General features: G+C 38.2%; 1 protein-coding gene across 4 annotated transcripts in view; it reads left to right on the top strand.

Moving 5' to 3' along the window:
* Positions 1 to 14,339, top strand: part of AFTPH (aftiphilin) — a 42,614-nt gene that overhangs the window by 1,694 nt on the left and 26,581 nt on the right. For all 4 annotated transcript variants that reach the window (XR_005256305.1, XM_038131628.1, XM_038131629.1 and 1 more), the window contains exon 2: positions 7,161 to 8,946. Coding sequence is in view for 3 of the 4 variants with exons in the window: in XM_038131628.1 (XP_037987556.1) it covers positions 7,161 to 8,946 (1,786 nt within the window). In the remaining variant the exon portion in view is untranslated. The remainder of the gene's footprint in view (positions 1 to 7,160; positions 8,947 to 14,339) is intronic.

Genomic DNA, 14,339 nt, shown 5'->3' with positions numbered 1-14,339 from the left:
CGGTAAAGAAACTGATGCTCAATCGAGTTGTTTTCACTACACTCAGCAGCATAATTTTCTTGCAGATACCATTATCTATCTCGACAGAATGTTCATTCCTCTCTGTGCTATTGTGCTGTTTGACAACTTAAACTGCTTTTTTGTGAACATTTCAGTGCAATGACATGCTAACCCTTTCACAGGGATTCAAAATACTTATAATTTTTCTGGATAGCCAGAGAAGTGCCTTAGATCCTACTCATTCCTAGGTGTTAGAAATTTTGTCTGTTAGATTTTCTCCTTTGTGCAAAAAAAAACACTGAGTAAACTGCTGCTATTGCACACACACACAGAGAGAAAAAAAAAGCCTTGAAGTTTGAAAACGGACAGTCTCATTTTCTGTAGACTTTCTTTCATGCTAATGCCTTTGGCAATTAAAGTTTTCAATTGCAAGGAATATTTCTGTATTGGTGCCACTTTCAAGGTGATCTAAGAAATCTGCTGTAAAGCAAGTAATTTGGTTTTTTCAAATCAAAGAGTCCCATGTTGGGAGAACCACAGGGAAGGGCACATCCTCTCTTCACTTTAGTATGTTTGGAAGTAGGGTGAAGGAAATGTGAAACCTCAAGTTCATATGTCTATTGATAAGCGATGGAAAATAGCTTTTATTCTTTGGAGTATTAGGTATCTCTCCTGTATTGTGTTTTTAATATGAGGTAATGTCTGTAGGTGGGATAAATGCTGATAGGTGGGATAAATGGTGAATAAGTAAGCCTGCTCACTGAAAAACAAGCAGTAAGTACATTTGCAGTAATGGGAAGAAGACCCATGGTTGTTTTCCTTGTGCAGCTGTATTTCCTCTGCCAGGCTGTGGGAGAAGCTGTCACAGCAGAGTGCAGCCCTGGGCAGTTCTGATCCACTCTGTGCTGCAGTCTGTGTGAAGTTTGAAGGGTTTGTATTATGTGATGGAGATCATACTGCTCTGTGAGGAAGTCTCTGAGAACACTTGACCCTAGGTAATCTAGTTCTAATACTTTCTAATCTAGCATCTTTTTATCCTAATTTAGAACACATTCCCAGCTAGTATGTTTGAGGGTAACATCCAGAAATAGATTTCTCACTGAGTTAAGCACTGTTTTAAAAGGAATTTAAAAAATCATAAGAATGAAAACATCTGAGTTATGTGTTACTTGTTACATCTGTCTTTACACATTGTGTGGCTGTGTGCTGTATGTTGGACACAAATGCTGCATTCCACAGAGCCAGATTGTAACCTGATTGACTGTCCAAGCCAGTTGTGTTTGCCCATATGAATTTAAGATGTGCTTGTTCTTACAACATTTTCCCCACTTTCTGTTTGCAGATTTATGTACAGGCAGCATCTTCATCTGCAGCTGTTAAAGCACATCAGTAGACTTTGAGTTGAAACATTTTTTTGCTTATCGTAACTTTGAGGATAACCTGGTCTTTTAGGTTAGGGGAGTAATGATATTCTTGGTTTAAAAATGAGTTTAATGAACCAACAGAACATTTAAATTCATATTTTCCAAGAGCTCCTCTGATTCTGCAGCTGAGTCAAAACATGGAGAAGTGAAGCAGCACAACTACTGAAAATGCATGTTTGCTTCTTTATATAGTTTAATAGCATTTAAAATGAAAATATTTATATCCAAGATCTGTTTAAATTTCACATTTGTGCCACCTAACTTGGTCTTCCTGCATTGTCACTGATGAGAGGAAGAGAAGCACAGTCAAAGAGGTTTGAATATTGAATAGGCTGGATTGTCTAGGGGTGCCTGGTGTTTATTGCCAGCCTGAGGAGCGCAGGAGAACAGGAAGAATGAGCTGCCTGAGATTAGTGCCAGATTCTTGGTAAAGCTGTCCTGAGTTCTGTTACTTTGATGTTCATTGTGCATACAACACTTTGTAATAGAAAGTGTCCAGCAAATTTAGTGTTTGAAACCACAGTAATGTATGGTGGAATTGATTAATTTCAAATGTTTGGTAGTGAGAAATAAGGCTTAGATATGTTTTCCTTACTGGAACTGGAGAACATAGTTTTCCTCAACTCATACATGTCCAAGAAAAGGTGCTCTGAAACTCCTGCTTTAGGTAGTGGGCCTTCTGGCTGTAAAAGCATTAAGTTCAAAATCGTGAACATTGATTTCTTGGAGGCTTTATGAAGTAAACATTTTGTTGCTGTATTTTGTTTGCTGGTGACTATTTCCAAAAATAAAAGTAAGCTTATTAAACCAATTTAAGAACATATTGACCTCAGCCTGGACAGACTCTCTCTAGAGTGGTTTTGGGTTGCAGAAATGCTGTTCTAACAGACAGGCTCTCCTAATTTACAACTACCATTCTAGAAATAGGTTCTCAGGTGCAGAAAGACTGGGAATCTGGTTTCCATTGTTCATAAGCGAAAGAAAAGGCAAAGAGATAATGGAAGAGGACAGCTTTTCCTACTGGAAGCCAGCACTGTGCTGTAATATGAAGTCTAAATCTGGTCCTTACTGTGATATTTTTGGCATTTGCTGGAGGAATACCCTTGCAGTAAGAGTTAAATGTTCTTGGAAAGATCAGATGCTAGCAGCTAATGACTTGAATCCATCTCCTTGCCATTGCAAGGCTTTTACTGTAAGGTATTTCAGTAACGTTGTAATTTCTGTCATGGAGATCTTGATTGTGCCATTTCTGATTATTGTGTTTCCTGTATGCTTTAAGGAGGTGGTTTGCTTAACTCAGCTTTTCTTCAGAGTAATCCACAGCTGAGAGGTTATTCATTGCTTTGCTTCCTCTCAAGTTAAAGGAAACATTCTGCTTTACAAGGAGTTTCTTTTGAATTTATGTGCCTCAAGTATTTCTTTAGAGATACTCTTTGAGACCTCCTGATTTTTTAGGTCTTATGTAAGAGCCAAACATGCTGTTTCAAGTCTTGCCTTAGAAGATACACAAAGAAGGAGCTATTTATACCTGCTTTTGTGTAGTGTAATTGCATTGTTCTCTATGCTGCCTAGTCTTTGTTAGGCTGTTGCTATTACTCTACAAAAAGGTAGTGAGCAAGGATGTGATCTGTGTGTGAGGAAAGCACATATTGTTCTCTGTCTGTTGCAAACAAATAATCAGATGGCCTGGTTTTGTTGTAAATGTTTTGAAAACCTAGTTAGTGATCAAAAAAGGAGGATTTACATTTTCTCTTTCCAGTTCCTTGCCTATCAAAATTTTTCTAGCATTACTGATTTCTGTTTTCTCTATTCTTTTAATGTCTCAAATTAACTTGAATTGCATTCTTACATGCATGTGACTTGAGAAAAAAGGTTTGAACCTTAATTCTTAATTAATTAATCAGCATTTTTCTTCTTTAGAGTACAATGTCAATGTGTATTGTGAGTGTGTTGGCGAATTTTATTTATAGTATGACTTAGACAGTGGTCTCCTGTTTGTGGTACTGAATTTTTTTGAGAAACTCCTTGATGGTGAACTTTAGAATATGAATATAAAGAAGCACATGGAAGCAAGAACTAGCATTTCCAGTTAATAAAAACCCAACAGGTAAACAGGTAAAAGAAAGAAATACAGAAAATGACATCTGAGAGAGAATACAATTCTTTATTTTTCTTAGAAAACCTTGGTACAACTACATGCCATGAGCAATTGATAGAAATCTGTCTTCAGTCTAATCTTAAACTGTTGAGATGTGCAGAAGTTACTGGCATTTGTCAGCATAAATCTGTGTTTGTGACTAAAATAATCCACTAAACATGAACACTTTAACTGTGTCAGATTCCTCACCCTAGGGTGTAAGGTCTGATGCCAGAAACCTGGGTTGTTACTTATTACAAATCACAGAAGTTAGTCAAGTTATGCTCTGTTACACACGTAAAGACTGTTATAATTTCCTTCAAATCACAATCCTTATTATATAGTGTACTGAAAAATTGGTGGTTTCTTTTAAGAAATACATGTTTAAAGAATCTATAAGTGAATAGAGCGTGTTAGCTTTATACTTGACTTTTAAATTTGGTCACCAGTTGGCTCAAAAACAAGATGATAAATAATCCATATTATTGGTCATAGAACTTGTTCATATTCTGCTTTGGGTTAAATCACATTGTAAACATCACTTGAAATACCAGGTTTACAAAATAATATAGCAGAATGTCTTGATGAAGATATGTCTGAGTTGGGTAAAAGGACTACAAAAGATGAAGCCACAGTTCCAGCTGTATTTGAAATGCCAGACAAAGCAGGGATCAACTAAATGAAGTAAGGAACAAAGTAGCTGTTCTGTCAGACCTGTGGGTTTTCACCAAAGGTTTCAATGGACAATAACTAATTTGTTTTCTAGCTGGCAGATAGAATACTTTTGGAAGTCATGAAAGAGGACCATAAAGAAATTCTTTCTGAAGCAAACTACATTAGGACTATAAAATACCCATGCTGTTTTATATTGTGAGGAGAATTGGGATTATGCCTAATTTAAAAATTTATCACTGATTAGTCAAACGGAGGGGGAATACTATTATGACTTCTTTCCTTTTCTTACAGTTTGAGTTCTGTCAACAATTAAATTGTGTCAGTTGTAATCTTACACTCATTTCTAATGCAAATTCCTATATTTTGGAGCTCTCAGTGTTTGGCTTTTAAAATGCAGCAGTAGCACAACTGGAAATACCTGACATTTAAAAAATAATTATACAGAAGTCCATGCCGTTGGTTATGCATTGGGTTCTTGTGGGTTAAACTGATTAAACACATAGTAGACTATCAAACCTGTGATCAATTTTTTAAATGTACAGTTAATGTTCCTTGCAGATCCTGTTTTGGCAACTGTTATTGAAATGTAGCTGGAGCACTGTGCTGCTGGACTGCTGCTTTGTAAATGGTCCCTGTGATGTTTTGAAAGTTCTTTGAAATGAAAAATTGAAGGAAGTTTCTTCTGCTCTATGTCAGAAGTTGCAGGAGAGAAGATTTTTAAATGGTCAGACATCTTCCTACATGTTCAGTTGGGTTTTGGCTGTTTGCTTCACTCCCATGCAGTTCTTTGTCCTGTGCTTATTCTTATTATTCTTGTTCCTTGTCTCCCTTTTTTTATGTTAGCTGGAAAGAAAAGGAGTCTTGTGGGTAAATTCCCTGTGATTGTGATGCTTGCTCCTCTCACATTATTCAGTTTGTTTTCTGAAACTGCATATTTGGGTTATTTTAGATCATCCTTGCCTCCAAGGATGTTCTCAACTCTATTGGGATTTATTTTTGGCTGAGGTTAAAATAGTCATACAGTAAATGGTCAACCAAAAAATGGGTAGAGTTATGATAGATAGTATATGGATCCATGGCTGCTGTAGGTTAAGAATTAATTTTTCTTGGCATATCTTGCCAAAATGAGATCCACTAATGTGAGGTGGTGTAGTCACTAATACAGACCTGAATGTGATATTTCAAATAGCTCAGGTGAAAACCAACCTATACAAGCCTATAAATCTGAGAAGACTTAAAACACATGGTTTTTGATGAACCTTACAGGCAAACTTTTCTTCTAATGGGAAAGTTCAGAAGTTTAGAGCGAGTGAAGCTCTTCTCTCAAATACCTTGTTAAGCAGCTGGTGCTGAGTAAGCCTATGTGGGAGCTTGTTGACAACTGAGGCTTTATTCTAAACAAAATCCCTTTGCAATTCTCTTCGGTTTGCATGTTATGTTACAAATTACTTCACGGTTTCATCTGATGAGCATGATGTACTTTTGTAACTGCAAGCTACCCTTTCAAAAAGAAATTTTAAGTATGTTAGTCACCTCTAGGATGCCAGTTTCCTGGCAGATATCAAGTGCTTGGTATGTTGCACTTGAGAACTGCAGAGCTTCATTTGTTGCTTTTTTACCCTTTGTGTGCTGCTCTTAAGGTGCTTTTACAAAGTTGTTTGCTAAAGGCGCTGGATATAAGGATCATGTTTTGTCTGTGTTGCATAACTAGTGTAAAGTCTACACTTATTCTGGTGGTTAGAAGTTCAAATATTTGCCAATATGTATAGGCTGTTTCCACTCTTTTTCTGTAGGTGAGGCTTAGTGTTATTACGGTTCTTTCATGTCAAGTGTCGTTTGAAGGGGAGAGAGATTGGTGTGAGCTCTTCTTTGAAGGGGTTTAAGGTGTGAACTACTTCAGTGATGTGTACAACTATGAATTTACACATACTAGTAGTTATCGTTTCATTATTGCACACAGTATTGAAAAAGTCAAGATCATTCTTTAGGAAAGAAAATTTTCCATCCATACCTGGCTTGTTCCTGTAATGTTTTGCAATGTTAAGACAGAGAAATTCCTTAATCTGTTTCTATCTAGGCCATGGGAGTACTTTATTCTTTTTTCTTTTCCCCCTATGGTTTAGTGATTTGTGGTTCAATTTTTTATGAATAATCGTGCTCAGCTCTCGTTTTGAGATTAAGTTCTGATGAAGTGTGTTTGGCTCTAGGCTTTACTGGTGGCATCATGATGGCATTTCTCAACTGGTTCCTAAGACAGAAGCAGGCTGGTGGCAGCAGCTGTGGAGGCAGTGTGTTGGCTTGTGGGTAGGAAATGCAGAGAACAGGGCAACCAAAGTGATCCCCAGGGACTGGTAGAAAGAGACTGAAACAGTAGGGCAGCAGATCATAGCTGGTGGTTCTAAGAGCCGTTCCTTTCTCCACTCCTTCACAATTTCAGAGCTTATGGAAGCACTTTTCGAAGTCTTTGACAGTGGTGAAGGTCCCTTATGTGTATGGCTGTTGTGGCATTGCCCATGGAGTGGCTTAATGCCTGTCATACACCTGAGCAGACAAGGAGTGTAGCAAAACATGGACCAGGGTCACTGGCACTTTTGTGAACTGCTGGTGATGGGAGGTAGAGAACTGTGAGTTAAAACTGAATTTAGTTGTGCCAATGTGTTGCACAACAGCTCAGGATGATACTTTCAGCACTGTCTGCTGACAGTTTGATCATGTAGTAGTTTAGAAGAGACTTGAACTGTCCCAGTAGATTCTTTGGGACTTGTAAAACACATGGGTTTGGGTAATGTTTCTTTCTGATATCTAATACAGATATTGACCTATATACACACTTTAAAAATGAGGCATGAAACTGTAAAAATGAAATATGTAAGAACACGAAAGCTAGCCAAGTTCTAACATAGCTCTGTTTTTCCCTCGTACAGAAATACATTAATGTTGAAGCAGAACCAAACAATGGAACCAGACATTATTCGAATGTATTCCTCATCCCCTCCACCACTTGACAATGGAGCTGATGATGATGATGAAGATGAGTTTGGAGGATTTTCAGGTGTGAGCACTGCTGGCGTAGCTTTTGCTGATTTTGATACTGCGGACTACAGTCATCCAAAGGAAGAGTTTATACCCACAAATCATTTCATCCCACTCCATGATTATTCTGACAATGTAGCTAGCATTGCAACTTTCACATCTGTTAAAAATGGTAAAGATAAAGACTGCATTGCAGAGCTTCCTACTCATACTAAGGAGCTTTCTGATATGTCAGCTACTAGTACTATCAAAGAAAAATCTAAGTTTAGAACTTCAGGTACCGCTTTAGAAGATGTAAACAGAAGGGGGGAACAAAGAGACAACACTGGAAAATCAGAGGGTTTTTCTTCTCGTGTGGTTAGAACTGGTGTAACAGTTGAGAGGCAGGATGAGCAAATAGATGCTTGTAATGGTGAGAAACTTCCGTGTCTAGAGATTCTAACAAACGGATTTGCAGCATCAGACCCTGTAAATCCTCAGGGAACAGAAGATCTAGACAGTATTGGTGACTCAAAGGGACTGAAAACTGTTAGCACCCATAGTACTGAGCAAAATTTGAACTCAATGCCTAGCTCAGGTGAAGATGTTGCAGATTTTGCTACCTTCCCAAACAAAACCCCTATCCATTTAGAGGGAACAGGGCCTACAATATGCAGTGTTCTTAATGAAAGAGACTCAGTGAGCTTTCAGGAGAACAACAGAATAAACAGATTAACTCATAGTGAAGAAGAGGTTTGCATTTCAGAAATTAGTTGTGAACAGGGTCCCTCAGCACTGGAATTTGCAATTTCTAGTACGTCTCAAACAACTGGAAGTTCAATATGCACTACAGAGAACGGAGAGCAGAGTGGGAGGAGAAGACAACATCACATAGAGAACGGCAAAGATTTTAGTAGGCCTGAGGATTCTTCAAAAGCAGCAGACATCAGGGCTGATAAGATCCAAAGCCTCAGCTGTGATCCTGCAAGAGACGAACTGGATGGAGATGAAGATCTCAAGAATGGTGGAAGTAGCACTGAAGTTTTAGTTTGCAGTGACAAACATGATGATGTGTTTGGTGACTTTGGTTCAGTCAGCAGTGCGTCTCCCACCTTCAGGAGTGCTCAAGACTCAATAAACGCTCTCGATTCAGAAAGAACTTCTGAACAGCCCGCACACATTAGCGAACCTAGTGAGGGATTTGGTGAATTCAGGGACACGAGTACTGTTTGTCAGCAGCCAGCAAGTTTGGACCAAGCTGAACTAAATCAGGCTGCTGCCACTTTAGAATGTGACACTACCAGTAAAACTTCTGGGGTAGACTTCCAGCATACTACTGAGGTAGAAAATGGTGATGATACTGAATTTGGAGACTTTGATTCAGTGCCAAAACCTCAAGATGAGAGTGTTGCTTTCCAAGACTCGGATGACTTTGCGGACTTCAGTTCAGCAGGTTGTAACCAGGCTACAGACTGGAATGCTTTTGAAGATGAACAAAAAGACAGCTGTTCTTGGGCTGCCTTTGGAGATGAGCAGGCTGGTGAATCTCATCACAGAAAAGAGACGTGGCAGTCACATAGGACAGGCATGTCTGCCAGGAGTGATGGCCCAGTGTTACACAAGACTGACAGTGTTGCTCTAGCATCTTTCCAAGGGACTATCAGTAAGCAATCCCAAGAGCTATCACCTTCAGTTCAGGTAAGAGTTTGTTTTATTTTCCTCAGTCTTGTTCTGCTCTTATGCATACAGTTCTTCCTGGTTCCTGCTTCTGCATACAACAAATATTTGAATAGTCCTTGTTTGCCTTTTAGGAGAGATTTAATGTGCTCTGTGAGACAGGCTGATATGAAACATTATGCTGTGTTTGGATCTTGCAGATCTTTGCAGCAGGGTTACTTCCCACAGACAGATGAGCAGGGTGTGCTGAAACTTTTAGGAATGTGTTTTGATGATTACATGTGATCATTTACATAAATTGATCAAAAGAATAAGCCAACATGAACATTTCAGAGCCTGTGATAGTTTTTACTTTTGCTTCATTGTTTACTGCCTTTTGGGGAGGCACTCTGTTGCCTTTTTGTAAAATAGTGGTGTGACCGTAAGCTGGGATTACTGGTTCCCAAAATTTTCCATCACCATTCTCTATCAATATTTTCAAAACCTGATTAAAAATGATGATTTGGTTTGTAAATAGTTGCACTAATTCACTTAGAGCAGACAGCATGATAAAACACAAGCTGTGGAATTCTGTCTTGGGTATTCAAGCTCCTGGGAAGTTCACTCTTTAAAAGGTCTTTAAAAATAAGTCTCTGTTAGATATTAATTGTGGGAATCTACACATTATAGCAATCACAGAGGACTGGTGATTTGTTAAAGCTGCTGCTATTTCTAATTAGAAGTTTCCAGGAGAGGGAAGTAAGTAGGTTTATTTCTTACCACCTCTCCTATGTTTTCTGCTTTCATTGCTAAATATTCATTAATTTCTAATTAGTTACTTCCTAAGCCTTTTTAACAGTCATTTTAAGATCTGTGGCTATTCATACAAAGTGGTTTTTTTGTTAAGCATTTAATAATACTTTTACAAAATTCAGAACGAGAATTTCAGTTTAGAATTTTCTTCAAAGCTTCTTTTTATTCATGTCATTCTATGTGAGTAGTTTAGAGTATGCTCTGTCTTTTTGAAGCATGCAGCAGCACCAGCAGTAAAGGATGTTAGTGGTAATATGTGTCTGAAAGGTTTGCATCTTCTCTGGCAATAAAAGGAAATGAGGTAAGTCCTTTCTTTCAGGACCTTGCTCGGTGACAGCCCTGCCTCTTCCCATTTCCTACCAGTGACAGGTGAAATGGCTTTTCAGCAGGTTGTGCCAGCTGGAGCTCTGCCAGCATCAGCAAATGGAATGGAGCTTTTGGGACTTAGCACTGATTTCTTGTCACGTTAAAAGCTGTGAGCCTCAGGTCCTTACTCTTCCTGCTTGCTGTTCCGTGCAGTGACTAACGCTCCAAACCTCAAAGAGATTTCACAAGCCAAAGAAAAAAAGGCTCCTGAGTAAACCTGCAGGCAGATTTTTGTGTCTCTGTAAGACCTTGCTTATCATCTGAATGTGTTGGTCCACTTCTTAAGTTGAAAGCACAAATGTATTGTTACCTATTCACCCATAAAATTGGAGAATACTAAGATCATTGCAATTAATCTCAATTGTTTCTCTTGCCACTTGAAAGACTCGCCCACCAGAATATGAGAAAGAAATGGGGTGGGGAGATGATTCTAGTAAATCATCCCTTTTTTCTAGTAATTAATTAATATTAAGGGATAGCCTGAAGGTTTCAAATATTTATTTTCGCTTAAAGTTTTCTGTAATTTTATGATAACTTTTCAGTAGAAAACACTTTTGAATGTAGATGTTTATAAAAACAGAATGTTCAGAGGCTCTGTAATTATGTTTTCCCTCCCCAAGCCTGCCTTAACAAAAGATAAAAGTCAAGTAAATTGGAAGTTCCTTACTTAAAGTCTGCCAATGAAGCCTAACTGTAAAGCAGATTTTAGGACTTGAAGTTTTTTCATTCCTTCTCTTGATGCTACAGTCAGTTGTGACTGTTTGGATCTAAAGTGATGTTCTCCCTCCTCTGCCAGTGAGGGAGTACAGCCGAGAGAATGTTTTACACAGATAAACTGGAGAGGAAGTTGAGCTGGACATGTTTTCTCTGTTGCAACAGTTTCCTTAGCCTTGCAATGTCAATTGCTACATTTTTTCCAGTTAACTCTTAAAAACAGTAGTTATTTTGTAAGTGCTTTAGGTTTTGGAAGGATCTAGTAAATCTTTTTTTTATATGAAAAAAATACTTGTTTTAAGATTAAATAGTAATTCTGTTTGTAATCCATTGAGCCACAGTTTGCTAAATTGCTGTTAGAAACAGAGGTTAACTAATGACTCAGCATGAGCCAGCAGACAGCCCCGGTTCTCTGAGTGCAGAATCTTAGTAAAATTAAACTCAGATTTTGATCAGCTTCCTTGCTGTCATTTAAGAGGTTGTCACTGAGGTCAAAACACAAAATATGGCATTTTAAAGTAGTTGTCAATCTTCTGTTTGGCATGTATTAAACTTGGTTCTGCAGCTGTTTGATGCAAGAGCAGAAATACTGGCAGGCAAGATAAATCTGGTGAGAGGGAAGAGAACAAAGTTTTTAATTACTCAGCCTAAAGAAGGATAGGGAGGAGGGGATTACTTGCATCAATGTATTGCTGGAAGATCTAAAAACCATTTGCTGTAGCAACCCAAAGGGAGCAGGCTGTGTACAAATACTGCATGTGTTAGACACATGAGATAGATGGGAAAATTGAGATCTCAGCTTAGGCTAAAGGTGAGCTGGGATCATTTACAAGATACTGAATACACTTGATCAGTGATGGTGAGGCTGGGAGAGTCACTCAAATGTGGTGATGAAAGAATCCTGAGTGGTTTATAAACAGAATGATCCTAATAGAATTCTTTACACCGCCAGAAAATTGAAAAGGATACTTAGCCAGCAGCACTGCTGTTTAAATGTGGAAATAATGTATACAGCAATTTTCTCCCATCAGAATGCAGCATGAAAACAAAGTTATTTATCAGTAGCTCAAGTTTCCATTTAAAAGGTCTCTGTGTATTTTCCTTTGTTTCTTAGTTTGTAGATTCTGAATGTGGAGATGGCAGTAAAATATTGTGCTTTCTGAATGCAGTCTTGATTGCATGATGTATGTATGTTGGGCAAACTGTTTAAAGACTGTGGATTTGGTATAATCTTTAATTAAAAATAGGCTTTACTTCAATTCAACTATTTAATCTAGTTTTTATTAGAATATGTACAATATAAAGAATGAAACTAAGGGGCGGGGAGTTCACAAAAATTACCTTGTGTAGTGGCAAAAAGATCATGGTCTTTTCTTCCTTGCCTTTGGTCTCAGGCTCTCTGAATTCTGCACACAATTTGCAGTGCAGGATTTGTAACATGCTGACCTCTTCTGTTCAGTAGTTCTGTGTAGAGGAGAGAGGAGGAAGGACATGCTGTGCACACAGACTACCATCTGAACCCATATTAATGCTACATATACCTTAATCAATTTAATTTCTGTCTGCAGCTGGAAAGACCTAATGCTTCGTTTCAGTATAGCTGCACTTTGCATTAGAGATGTGCCTTTGTGTTCAGTAACAGATTTAGGATGTAGTTGTGGGTGAACTGGTTGATCCAACAAGTCTTGAGCAAATCTGCACAAGCATTAGTCCCTTCCATGAAATCTCGTTGCGCACTACCAAGTTTTGTTTATGATTAATATAAGGCTTGTAGTGCAGCTTTTTCCATGAGATAATGCTGAACATCAGTCAGCTGAGGGGGTTGCTCTGCTGCATTAAGAATATATATGTGTGTGTATGTATATATATATATATATATATATAGGATTCAGCAGTGAGGCACAAGAGCAGTAATAATCCATGGTAATTGTGTGGGTGGGGAATATGGCTGTGCCTGCCTGTATGCAAGGAGCATGGGCATCTCCAGAGCAATAGGAGCTAAAGAAGGGCTTGGTTGGAAGGCCAAATCTTACCTGATTTATCTGAGACTTAACAAATCCTGGCAAGGGATGAAGGAAAAGGTGAACAGTCTTCCAAGTGGGTTTTAAGGTTCTCCACTTACTAGAGAGCCTGTGTTCACAGGCTCTGCCTCTTCAGATTAATCAGTGTGGGCGAGGCACAGTTACTGAGCCAGGAATAGGCGCCCAGACAAAGAAAACCCTGGATTACTGTCATTTGGAGCGTGCTCTGTCTTGGGCAATGAGCATCCTTTTGGAGACAAGTAATTATAACCATAAAGACTTTAGCCCCTCAGTTCAGTAAGGTAAATAAACTAGTATTGGCTACTTATGTAAATATACCCTTTTGGAAAGGTTTGGGGGTTTTAAGTCCATAGCACAGTTCTGAAGTATTTGCAGCTTTATAACAGTAAAAATCATACTATTAAAAGTAGCCAATAATTGCTGGTTTTTAGAACAGACTGGCTGAGAGGAATCTTACGAAAGAAAATAGTTTGAGAGGGGGTTGTTTTAGCATTACTATTTATGGACAAAATTATTTTCCATTTTCTACACGTAAGAGTCATCTGCTGTACTTCCTCTCGGAGTCTGACTGAAAAGTTAGTAAAACACCAGTAAATAATAACAACGTGGCAAACTGAAATGGTCAGTGAGTTTCATGTAGTCACAATAAATAACTGTTAAACTGTACTTTGCTTGCATGGAAGATGCAATATTTGATGCATTCTTCAGCTGAGGGAGAAAAAATGGTGAAGCTTCCAGCAGGAAGGAGAGAGACAGCTTCATATTTCTAGCCTGAACTTCCCTGCAGCTTCTAACTCTCTCAGATCAAGCAGTAAAAGGAGCAGAGAAGTCTTAACCCTTTTTTTTCCCTTAAGCCACTACATTTTCAGATTTGATTTGTGGCTGAGCTCAAAACTTTTATAGTTACTCTTTTAAAATGGGTTTGGGATATTTAGAACTAACATTGCCTTCTTTAATTCTTTAAATTATTGTTAAAAAAATCTGATTCCTCATTTGATGTTGATGAAGGTTTTTTTAGCTCTTGTGGCATCCTCTTTCTGGCTTGCAAATCTCAGTTTAGGATGAGTGTTTCCATTATAAATTTCCTGTGTAAATAAAAACACATCTTTCAATTCAGTTTTTTACATCTAAGAAATATATGGCACTACTTTATATTAACCTGCTTTTAAAGTGGGGATGGAGACAAGCCATCACATTTGAAACATGAGAAGTTAAACTTGTGTTCTTTGTAAGCTTTGCTTGTCATCTTTACTCAGGAGTTTTTATGCCTGTAGCTGTTGTCCCATTGCTTCTGAGGAGGTATTGCCTGTGCTTCAGACAAAGAAACAAATTGTTGCTATGTGAAAAGGAAATGGATTCATAGTTTAAACAGTCCATAAGCTGTTTCAAAGAAAAAACTGTTGCCATTCAATTGAGAACTTGGGGATTTGTTCCTTTGCTTGTACTTAACCATTTAGCTTTGTTTAATTCTTGAGTCCAGAAGATTTGGGGAAGTTGATT

Source organism: Motacilla alba, chromosome 3, assembly GCF_015832195.1.
Source record: "Motacilla alba alba isolate MOTALB_02 chromosome 3, Motacilla_alba_V1.0_pri, whole genome shotgun sequence".
Taxonomy (NCBI): domain Eukaryota; kingdom Metazoa; phylum Chordata; class Aves; order Passeriformes; family Motacillidae; genus Motacilla; species Motacilla alba.
The sequence above is the reverse complement of the archived record's forward strand: the minus strand, read 5'-3'. Positions and strand labels throughout refer to the sequence as shown.